The 11,149-nt window shown below is 45.5% G+C and overlaps 2 protein-coding genes across 2 annotated transcripts; one reads left to right on the plus strand and one right to left on the minus strand.

Annotated features, from left to right (window-relative positions):
* Window positions 1–5,553: 5,553 nt before the first annotated feature.
* Window positions 5,554–8,336, plus strand: LOC117586007 (esterase B1). The gene is made up of 3 exons (XM_034275836.1): window positions 5,554–5,771; window positions 5,988–6,454; window positions 7,048–8,336. Exons 1-3 carry the CDS (start codon window positions 5,725–5,727, stop codon window positions 8,235–8,237), a joined length of 1,704 nt encoding a protein of 567 aa, XP_034131727.1. The 5' UTR covers window positions 5,554–5,724; the 3' UTR covers window positions 8,238–8,336.
* Window positions 8,337–8,834: 498 nt separating this feature from the next.
* On the minus strand, window positions 8,835–11,072 carry LOC117586008 (esterase B1). Its single transcript, XM_034275837.1, has 3 exons — window positions 10,916–11,072; window positions 10,220–10,686; window positions 8,835–10,159 (listed from the first exon to the last, which is right to left on the minus strand). The coding sequence occupies exons 1-3, from the start codon at window positions 10,960–10,962 to the stop codon at window positions 8,973–8,975; spliced, it is 1,701 nt and encodes a 566-aa protein (XP_034131728.1). The 5' UTR covers window positions 10,963–11,072; the 3' UTR covers window positions 8,835–8,972.
* Between the last annotated feature and the right edge of the window lie 77 nt (window positions 11,073–11,149).

Consider the following 11,149-nt stretch of genomic DNA (forward strand, 5'->3'; position numbering starts at 1 on the left):
TTCCTTTAAAACACTTCCTCCACTTATCCCACAACTTTTTATATCATTTTTCGGACTGTTTCCACTATTTTTCAGCACGTTTAGTTCTGCGACACGAAAAAACGGGGTGTTAAACTTGAGTGTTTTTGAGAGCAACTGAGTGTGGCTTTGCTTTTGAAATGTGCGTGTGTCTGTGTATGTGTTTGTTGTGGCTCTTGCTTATTCTGTAGAAGGGCAGAGGGTGATGAGAAGTGCGTGGATGAGATCGTCAGCATAGAAAAGGAGAGCTTTGAAGAGATTTTGCATTTATCCTCTCTTTCTACTGCATGTGGTGGTCAGACCTGAATGGCGGTCAAATATGACCTCCATCAAATATATTGTTGTCCTCACTCGCTTTTTAAACACTTTGTCAATCACACACTGGCCCACTTGATCGCAGCATTGCGATTTTTCTCTCAAAGAAAAAAAAGTCAAGCTGAGAGCAGCATTGTGGCGTTGCTTCCGTACTTTAGCGGTTCTTGCATTCCATGCATTCGCACAGCTGGAAACGTACACTGAAAACACCGCCAAAACACCGCGAGCGAAAGAATAGTTGAAAATTTATATAAAATATTGCGATGGTTTTTACCTTTAACATACGAATTACCAGCTTTTCGCCATACAATACAATTCCTTTTCTTTTCAGATTTTGTCATTCCACTTTTCATAATTTTTTAGGTATTGTATGGGAGACAATCTTTCCACACGCGACGCTTGCAACTTTTAATTTTTATACCCGGTACTCGAAGAGTAAATAGGGTATATTGTATTTGTGCACAAAGTGAATGTATGTAACACACAGAAGGAAACATTTCCGACATGGGGTCGGAAAAGGAATATATATATATATATATATATATAGGAAAATATATATTCTTGATCAGCATCAATAGCCGAGTCGATTGAGCCATGTCTGTCTGTCCGTCCGTCTGTCCGTCCATCTTGTTGAGCGCCTGGATCTCAGATACCATAAAAGCTAGAGCCACCAAATTTTGCATCCAGACTTCTGTATGCTCACACTGTTACAAGTGTATTTAAAAAAAGAGCCACGCCCCCTTCCGCCCCCGCAAAAGGGCGAAAACGTCCCAAATCTAAAATGTTGAAGATAAAAGAATACTAAAAACTCCATTCCGTAGGGAATGGCCATATCTATCAGATCACCAAATTGAGATCCGATTGGATCATTATTATAGCCAGATGGAAAAAATTGATTTGCAGTGCCTAAACCCACACTGTTCTGCAGCTTTTGTTGTTATTTTCACATTCTCTCATTCACACTCTGCTTCTGCTTCACTCGGCCTCTGCCTTTGCTCTCTGCCGACTTTTAACCCACCCCGTCTTTCAGCTTATATTTGTTTTTTTTTTTGTGTGCGGGCGCTGTCTCTGCCTCTGCTGCGAGTCTGCAGTGTGTGGGTCTAGGGAAGGGCGGCGAGCTAAAGGAGCGTGTTGGTGTGAGTAGTGTTGTTGATGTAGATGAAAGATGAAGAAAATATATAAAATTTGACAAATAACCGCTAAGGTGCAGATGTAGTACTGAGTGGCAGGTATAAAAGTTGTGACGCGTAAGAAGCGTCTCACACGTCCCTTCTCGTTTTTTATAGTTTTTATCACTTTTCCGCAATTATTGCTTCGCGATATGTACGAAGAAACGTGCTTCTGCGCTGGGATATTAGATTCGACTGTTTCTCGCTCTCTCTTCTGTTGAAAGTTGAGAGCAGCTTTACAGTTAAATTGCATACACGGTGTGTGTGTATATTGTCGCAGATGTTCGATAGTTTTGTAGCTGTTGTTGTTATTGTTGTTGGGCGGGCGCAAGGGGAATTTACTAATAAGCTGACTTCTTCACCGATATGGGATAGATTTAAAGAGCGAATTTACCATGACTATTTAGCATTTAAGATTCCGGTATTCAAATTTCCATTGCCTGATGTCGTTTTATTTCCCTTTTCCATTGCCCAAAATATGCATTTATGTGTACCTTTCGGTATACCTTGTTATACCACTGAAAACACAGAGAGACACATCCAGCAGCCGTAACGCAGCATAGCATGAAATTTCAATTTAAACCATTAATAAACCCCACTGTTGGGTAAAATTCCCAACGAATGCAATCAGGACACCGCTCCGCTAGAAATGGGAGACGGCACACAGAAAAATAAAGAGACAATAGTCAAAGGGACGCAGAGAGAATGCGAGGATCCAAAAGTATGGTTTAGTCAGTGGGCTATCCTTAGAAGCGACCACAAAACACAACTTTGGACTACATTTCACAAAAGCCCGACCGAACCACATAGAGAAAGGCAGAGAAAGCGAGAGAGCCACGCCCACAATTTAGACAATTTCACACAACACAGAAAGGAAAAAGAGAGAGAGAGAGGGTAGGAGTAAAAGGGTAGCGTTGCGTGGGGGGTGTGGGCAACGCTTCCGTTTCCGCTAGCTTGCACTGATTGTTTTATATCCTGTCAGAGGACACGCCGTTGCCATTGCCATTGCCATAGTCCCGTTGCCGAAAATTCACAAACTTGTTTTGCGCTTTCTTGGCGACTGACTAAAGGACCTCCTCCACCAACTGATCCTCCCACTGTATCCTCGGGGGTGGTCTGGGGTTTCTGCCTTCTGGACTCTCGTCATGGTGTCCCAGTGTCCCTTGACTGTCGTCATTGCATTGTTGCGGCATTTGAATGCGGTCCTCGTCTGGCTGGCAGGCAGGCAGGCAGTCACAGTCAGTCCATAGAGCATCCCCTTGCATATTTAATCAAAGTGAATTACAAATGCCACCACAGACAATGACAGTGGAAACTTGGCAAATGACGACGCTGCCACCGAGCTGTGGATGAAAATGGCAGCAGGATGGAATGAGGCAATGTAACCCCCCGCATTCGGGCTGCTTATCAAATTGAAAGTGTTATATAAAACACCAAGTGGAAGACGGCACTGGATAATGTTTCATTGTTGGAGGAGGCAGCCAGTAGGCAGGAGAGGACGCAGAAGTAACACTGAATGCCGGGTGTTCTGTAGCTTGTAATTTGCCATCGTAAGATCAAAAAGCATTCACTTAATAATAAGACGGGATAGTCTATTATTTGGCCATTGATGGGGCAAAAACTCCTTAGCGCTGAGTACCCTTTTCTTGCCACCTTAGAAATCCTCAACGAAAGTTAATTTATATTCCCAAACAAAATTTATAAAATAAAGGAAAAAAGGAAACTTTATGGCATGTACCTTTTGCACCTTTTTGGGGGGGCTGCTGTCCACCCCGAGGGCCGCCTGGGTTTATAATTACTCTTTTTTTTTGTATCCAAATTACCTTGTTAAAACGGTTTTCCATTTTGCTACTCGTAATGTTAACCCTTCCGTTACAGTAGGCTTTTTTCCTCTTTGATAAGATTTGTCAATTGGGGTTTCTCTTTAGTTTAATTAAAAGAAAACGAAAAATAACTTAAATGGAATCATTTTTCGTCAGAGAAAAGCTAACCAAAACGAGCATTTTCTGAATAGAAGCCCAGCCATCATTTCAAATTGTTTTCCCATGAAAGCCACCCAAAAATAGATAAGCAAAATCAAAAATCATGGTAGCCAATTTGTGTGCCTTTTTCCTTGAGTTTTGCGCACAACAAAAAACGGCATTATTTTTTGGCTTGACTCATACAAATTTGTCTGCATTTCAAATTCTCTAAATAGTTGGTGGGGCAGTGGGGGGAGTCTATGGATATATTTTTATGGTCTAAATGGGCAAATCCCTTGGGTTGCAATAAGCAAAGCGAAAAGAAATGAAAGAAACTTTATTTTTTATGCACTGCGGTGGGTCTCTGAGGGTCTCCGGTTTATGGACTTTGATTTTTATGACTACTGCAGATTCCCTGTCATGTTGGGGACAGGAGAAACCCTCATTTTTCAGGGCTTCCCCCAGCACTCTCTCGGTTTACTCCTGTCGTGTTCTTCATCTCTTGTGACTCCTCCAATTTCCTGGCACTTTCAATTAACCCTTTTGACATTGAATTCACTTGATATGCTCCCCGCACAGGAGGTGCCAGCCTGCTGCTTGGCTTAAATCGAGATTAGGAATGCTGGAAATTTAAGACCACACCCCATACCACATCCAAGAAAACGGAGGGGGTCTTCCTCTCTGTCGAGTATAATTTAATAAGCTTCTTCTGCCATGTAACCAACTCTGGAGGAGAAGCCTTGCCTTGCCTTTCTTTTAAGCCTATAATTTACAATGTTTCGGCTCGCCTTGACTTTTCTTCTTTCAGGGAAAGGCAGAAGGAGGCAACAAAAATTAACATTTTCTTTTTCATTTTTTTTCTGTTTTAAATGGAAATTAAAGTGCGCGCAAGTGTAATTAAGTAGCTGGCTGGCTGGCGGGGGGAATCCTTTGCTTTTTGGCCATTTCTCAACAGACCAGTCGACTGTAAATGGGTTAAACTCTTGGGGATTTATGACAATTTTTTAATTAGCTGAGCCAAGCGGACCGGCCCTTCCTCCCCTCGCGTTCGTTGGGGAATTAATCAAAATCGTTTATGCGTAAATAAACTTTTTTTCCGTTATGCCTATGAAGCAAAATCATAATTGCATATGGAAAATTTTTTAATATATTCAGGGAAATTTGTGCTTGTAGAAGTTATAGCTTTCCATTTAACTTTCGCTTGGGAAAAGTTTACTCGAGTTTTTTTCGTTTTTTATTGATATAAAATTGTCCCAAAAAAAGGTAAAGCTTCAGAAATCAGCAACAATCAAATATAATTGCCAGAAAGTTTGAGGACTTTCGATAATCAAATTGGGGCGATGTTAAATTTTGTATATTTCATAGAATTTGCGCTACGCAAAAGGTTGCTGACGCACCTGTTTGAAGGTCATTCGCATGCGTTTCAATTTCTTTTATGATAACCACAATGATCTTCATGTAGATTAAACACAAATAAAATCTAAACAAACCAAAATACGGTACTAGCTGTACTGATTCTTCCTTCATTTAAACATATAATTAGACAGAATTGCATTTGAAGCTTTGCTGTGCACTGCCCTGCAGTCAGTTCATGTTAGCCGCACGCTGTGCTTTCACTTTGGAACGTTCAACATTCGCATGTTATGATGATTTCCCCGCATGTCAAGCGGTTCATTAAAGTAATAATAATACACTTTTGAGCGGAGTGTCAATTATGAAATTACTGAAATAGCATCTCAGTAGCCTTATGCCTGAACTTTGACTGCTGCTCGATCGTAAATGGGGGGGCTTCAGCCCGACACTGGAAGATAAAAACCGACTTTGTACTACTCTGGGATCATTAAAAAGCAATTACAAAGTGTACACGAAACAGCTGGTACTAGTGCGCTGCTTATCTTCCAGAACAGACCAATATTTTCTCTCTCCCTCTCTCTTGCTCTCTCTGTGTGTGTTGTGGCGTCTTATCAATCGTAATATTCTCCCCCCACCAAGTGCCGCCATCTGTTTTGCTTGTACATTCGCGATAAGCGTCGTTCGGGCGTGATTAAACCCCACAAACTGAATTGAGGCTGCACTCTGAGCTACACTCAGACGTGTAGTCGCAGTCGAACTGATAGATTGAGATCGGACGGGACGGGTCGGTCTGGTTCTGTATTTTCATTATTTCCTCGTTGATTGCAAGTACGGCGTCGGAAGTGTAAACCCTAAAATTACAATTAATTAATAACTAAATAAGTACGAAGCTAAAACCCACGCAAGATATGGAAATACGAGTGGGCGTGGGCGATCTCCTAAAAATGGGCACCAAGTAGGTCAATCAGCTTCGCTTCCTCGGGGGCTGCGCGGGGTACATCATTCCTGTCAATCCACCAATTATAGCCTTGATTGCTTCGAGTGGATTTCCGAATATGTGGAACCGGCAAAATCCCCTCTGGAGCGATAAGATAAGCACACAAAAAACACTCATTAATAAAAATCAATTCTCTCTTTCTCTCTCTCTCTCTGTGCTGTTAACCCTACATAGGCTGGTGGGCCACAAGATCGTACAATACCGCCTGGCCACCAAACAGACGAAGGTCATCAGCACCAGGAACGGCCAGTTGAAGGGTCTCCGTCGGAAGACGCTCTACGACGAGGAGCTGTACTATGCTTTCGAGGGCATACCCTTTGCCCAGCCCCCGGTGCGGGAACTGCGTTTCCGAGCGCCACAGCCTGCTCAACCGTGGCAGGGCATTCGCGACTGCACTTACCCTCGGGCCAAGCCCATGCAGAAGCATTTCGTGCTGAGCATCGTCGAGGGTTCCGAGGATTGCCTGTATTTGAATGTTTATGCCAAGAAGTTGGACACCGAGCGGCCGCTGCCGGTCTTGGTATGGATTTATGGCGGTGGCTTCCAGATAGGCGAAGCCTCCAGGGATTTCTACAGTCCTGACTATTTTATGAAGCAGGATGTGATCCTGGTCACGTTTAACTACCGAGTGGGTGCTTTAGGTGAGTTAAAGTAGCGAATAATTAAATTAATTGTTGATTTTTAATGCCACGAGGTCTGCCAATCTAACGCACAATACAGTGCTGCCAACCTCACTTGATTTGCTCGGGTGTGGTGTAAAAATAAATATTTATTTTATTTAATTTGTTTCAACAAGTGTGTGACATTGGCACAACCCCAGGGCATAGTTTATTTTCCTAATTTAAATTAGCTTTTGAACTGAAAACAGCATAAAATAAATGCATAACTGTCCTTCTGTTGAGTTCTGCAGCCACTGCAGTCTTTGTGACGTCACAGAGATTCATTGTCTCGTCATGTACGGGCCCACCCTCTAATTAATTGCATACCATGAGCCATGCCAACTTAATTGCAAACAAGAAGGTTTCCCAGGCTATACACTTTAATTGCATATTACAGACACTTTCTCAATCAAGGAGGAAAGTCCCTAAAGCAATTAATGATTTATATTGCGCCACAAACGCTTTAATAATCATTAAAACGGCTTGCCATTTATTTACTCTCAATTAATTTCAACGAGTTGGCGGCGCCTTGATCAAGAACTGTTTATATTTACTAATAAAATCTATATTTTTAGGTTTCCTGAGCCTAGCCGATCGCGATTTGGATGTACCCGGCAATGCGGGACTCAAGGATCAGGTGATGGCCCTGCGCTGGGTGCGAGAAAACATTTCGCAGTTCAATGGCGATGCAAATAACATCACGCTGATGGGCGAGAGTGCCGGGGCCGCCTCCACCCACATGATGATGACCACGGAGCAGACGCGCGGACTCTTCCACAAGGCCATCATGCAGTCGGGTTCCATGTACAGCGAGTGGGCCAGCGATCCACGTGGAAATTGGGCCTACCGACTTGCCTGCTCCATTGGTTATGCCGGCAGTGAGAACGAAAAGGAGGTTTTTCGGTACCTGCAACGCGCCTCAGCCGCGGACTTGGCGACGCATTGCATCGCTCTGATTACGGAAGAGGAAAAGCGCAACTATGTTTTGTTTTCCTTTACGCCCGTGGTGGAGCCATATGTGACCAGCGATTGTGTGATGCCCAAACCGCATTCCGAAATGCTGGCCGATGCCTGGGGCAATGATCTGCCTCTGATCATTGGCGGCAACTCCTTTGAGGGTCTGTTCTCCTACCAGTCCACCATGCAGGACGCGGATTACATGCTCAGCGCCTTTGAGGCGCTGATACCCAGGGTAGTCCGCAACCAGGTCACACCCGCAGAGCTCAAGGATTTGATAAGAGAATTTAAGATTTCGAATTTCGATGATGCCACGCGAGGACGCATGGAGTTCAACGAGTGTCTGCATCTGCTGTCCATCAAACACTTCTGGCACGGCGTCCATCGCACGGTGCTCTCCCGCCTGGCACTGGCCCCCAACACGCCAACCTACCTGTACCGCTTTGACTTTGATTCTCCGCACTTCAATCACTTCCGCACGGTGATGTGTGGACGCCATGTGCGCGGCGTCAGTCATGGCGATGATATCTCCTACCTGTTCTACCTGCTGCTGGCCACCAAGCTGGACAAGTCCTCGATGGAATATCGCACCATTGAACGGATGATTGGCATGTGGACCGCCTTTGCCGCGAATGATAATCCCAATTGCAAACAGATCTCCCCTGTGCTGTGGGATGCCCTGGACACAAATGGTCCGCAGATGTGCCTCAACATTGGACACCGCTTGGAGTTCATTGAACTGCCCGAAGCGAAGCAGCTGCGTATGTGGGATCGACTTTACGATAAGCAAAATAATAATCAAATTTAATAAGTAGTTCTGGAAGAGGTGTGGCGACGTATCTCTGTTGATTTTAATGGATAGTAATACATATGTACATTGAATATAATACATGTAACTTGTACAGTGGAGTCTGCTTAACTATTAAGGGAAAACTCTTTAAACAATGAATTCGAAATTAGACATCTCGTTACGGGTCCCACTGTAGTTGGCCTAGTCCCAGAACTGGTTTGCCTGAATTGCACTTCGAATTCCCGGGGGCTTACGGCTTTCAACAACTAGTTTTCCATCAAGTATTTAGCCTTAAACTTGACACTTGTCTGACGGATTGTCTGGTGGGGTCCCTGGAATTATTACTCTCGTCTGGCCTCTGGCCCCTGTGTTAGGAAATGTCTAGAATGTCTCGTATAGCTGAATTTTGGTAATTAAACAAAACCAATGTGAATTAATTAAAACACCCAGCGATAAATGTTTCATAGGCCAGATAGTGGGGAAGTGTTACAGGGGGAAAATTCTACCTAGGGAAATTAACCTTTGTACACTTAAATTCGACTGGAATGCGACTGGGTGCTTCTATAATATTTCTATTTATATTATTATATTATTCTTAAATGGAAAATCTATGAATTTTCTTGAAATTTACACTTTTATGTCTAATTTACAAGCGAAATACAAAACTTTTTGTACATTGAACATTTTGGCAACAATCTTTGGGACTACAGGAAGTACACCTAATAAAATACACCCTAAAAACAAATAGTAAACCTAATAGAGCGCCTCTCTGGCATAGAAGCTGTCCCACACGGCCAGTGTGCCTGCCTCGGGAAGCTCAATCATTTCCAGCTTTTGGCTTATGTTGAAGCAAAACTCCACACCGTTGTCGGTCCGTTGAATGGGCAGCCATTTGGCTGGGGCAATGGCCGGGCAATTGGGGTCTCCGCTGGCTGCGAAGGCTGTCCACATTCCCACCATACGCTCAATGGTGTGATATTCCGGGGAGGATTTGCTTATTTTGGGGGCTATGATGTTGTAGAACATGTAGGAGAGCTCATCGGCGTGGGCCACGCCACGAATGTGATCGCCACAGACCAAACGACGGAACTGATTGAAGTGCGGCGAATCAAAGTCAAAGCGGTACAGATATGTGGCCTGTGTGGGGGCGTAGGCCAGGCGGGACATGACCAGGCGATGCAGATCGTGCCATATCTGGCGATGCGAGAAGATATTGAGCGCCTCAAAGAATCCCATCTTCTCGCGCTCCTCATCGTCGAAGTAGACCTTCTTGAGGCGACGCACCAGTTCATCGCGCTCCTCGTCGGTGGCCGCCTCGCTCACCTCCCGCGGCAGGATGTTGTGGAAATTGCTCTGTGCCCAGGGATCGCCGCGGAGGAGCTGATACGAGAAGAGGCCCTCGAAAGAGTTGCCTCCCACAATGACGGGAATCTCGTTGCCCCAGGCATGGGGAAGCATGTCCTTGTGTCTGATGGGTACCACACAATGCGACGTCTCGTACGGCTCCACCACTGGCCCAAAGGCGAACAGCAAAAAGTTGCGTACCTCCTCCCTGGTAATGACGTCCTGGTCAGTGCTTGCTATCCGCCGGACTGAGACTGTGTTGAGAAATTTCAGCACCTCCGCATCCTTTTCGCCGCCCTTGTAGCCCATCTGTTGGGCCAGCCGGAAGGCCCACTGACGATCGGGACTCTCCACCCATTCACTCAGCGCACAGCCCGACTGCAGGATGGCCTTGTGGAAGAGGCCACGCGTCTGTTCGGTGGTCATCATGATGTGCGTGGAGGCGGCACCGGCACTCTCGCCCATCAGCGTGATGTTGTTGGGGTCGCCATTGAAGTGGGCAATGTTGTCGCTGATCCAGCGCAGTGCCATCACCTGATCCTTGAGTCCTGCATTGCCGGGCACATCCAGTTGGGGATCCTTGAGGCTAAGAAAACCTGAAAAGGAGAAAAGATCCTTGAAGGGACTACGGAAAGGGATTTCTTTCGACAGTTTACCCAATGCGCCCAGTCTGTAATTGATGCAGACAAAGACCACGTTCTGCTTCATGAAGTAGTCGGGACTATAGATATCTCTGGAGGCTTCGCCCTTCTGAAAACCACCACCATAGATCCACACGATGACGGGCAGTGGCTGCTCCGACTTAAGCGTCTTTGCGTACACATTCAAATGAAGGCAATCCTCGGATCCCTCGATTATGCCCATCACCATGTTCCGCTGCATGGGCTTCGATCTATAGGTGGTGCAGTTTAGCACACCCTTCCAGGGCTCTGCCGGCTCTGGGGCACGGAATCGGAGATCTCCAAGGGGTGGCTTGGCGTACGGGATGCCCTCGAAGGCATAGTACAGCTCCTCGTCGTAAAGGGTCTTGCGCTGCAGACCCATCACCCGGCCATTTTCCGTGTCCAGCACGATGGTGTTGTTGGTGGCCAGACGATACTGCTGGAATTTGTGCCCAACGAGCCTGCGAGGAGGGGTGATGAGAGAGAGAGAGAGAGGACTGTGATTAGTGATTAGACGGCGACTGACACGATGACAAAGGTGTATTGTAAGCGATAAGGAAGCTGAATGATAGCCCCCACATCGCCCCAGTCGGGTGCAGGTCGCGCGAGGTGCAAAGTCTTCCCCTCGACCCTCACCATCGCAACGGACTTGTGGACTGAACTCCTGTGCTCTCTCTCTCTTGTACTCACTTGGCACCCATCTTGAGCATTTTTTGCCAGCCTATTTGTACTTCCATAATTTATATGTGTGTCTGTGAATTTTGTAAACGAAATTATTTTTCCTGGGAAGTGTTAAATTCTATGAGGTTAAAGAGCGGACTACTGCTGGATCCAATAATGCTGGGCTGGCCTCTACGATGCGACTGTTTGGAAGCGACTGAGATTGGCCGGCCTTTTGGCTCCGGGAAAGATAGACGCCGCACA

Source organism: Drosophila guanche, unplaced genomic scaffold, assembly GCF_900245975.1.
Source record: "Drosophila guanche unplaced genomic scaffold, DGUA_6, whole genome shotgun sequence".
NCBI classification, from domain to species: Eukaryota; Metazoa; Arthropoda; class Insecta; order Diptera; family Drosophilidae; genus Drosophila; species Drosophila guanche.

Bases quoted from the DNA above. Each gene is read 5' to 3' on its own strand.
- LOC117586008 (XM_034275837.1), bottom strand. From the start codon at position 10,962: ATGGAAGTACAAATAGGCTGGCAAAAAATGCTCAAGATGGGTGCCAA. The intron at 10,687-10,915 runs GTGAGTACAAGA...CCCTCCTCGCAG, and splicing joins ATGCTCAAGATGGGTGCCAA to GCTCGTTGGGCACAAATTCC. The intron at 10,160-10,219 runs GTAAACTGTCGA...TCTCCTTTTCAG, and splicing joins TTACAGACTGGGCGCATTGG to GTTTTCTTAGCCTCAAGGAT.
- LOC117586007 (XM_034275836.1), top strand. From the start codon at position 5,725: ATGGAAATACGAGTGGGCGTGGGCGATCTCCTAAAAATGGGCACCAA. The intron at 5,772-5,987 runs GTAGGTCAATCA...AACCCTACATAG, and splicing joins CTCCTAAAAATGGGCACCAA to GCTGGTGGGCCACAAGATCG. The intron at 6,455-7,047 runs GTGAGTTAAAGT...CTATATTTTTAG, and splicing joins CTACCGAGTGGGTGCTTTAG to GTTTCCTGAGCCTAGCCGAT.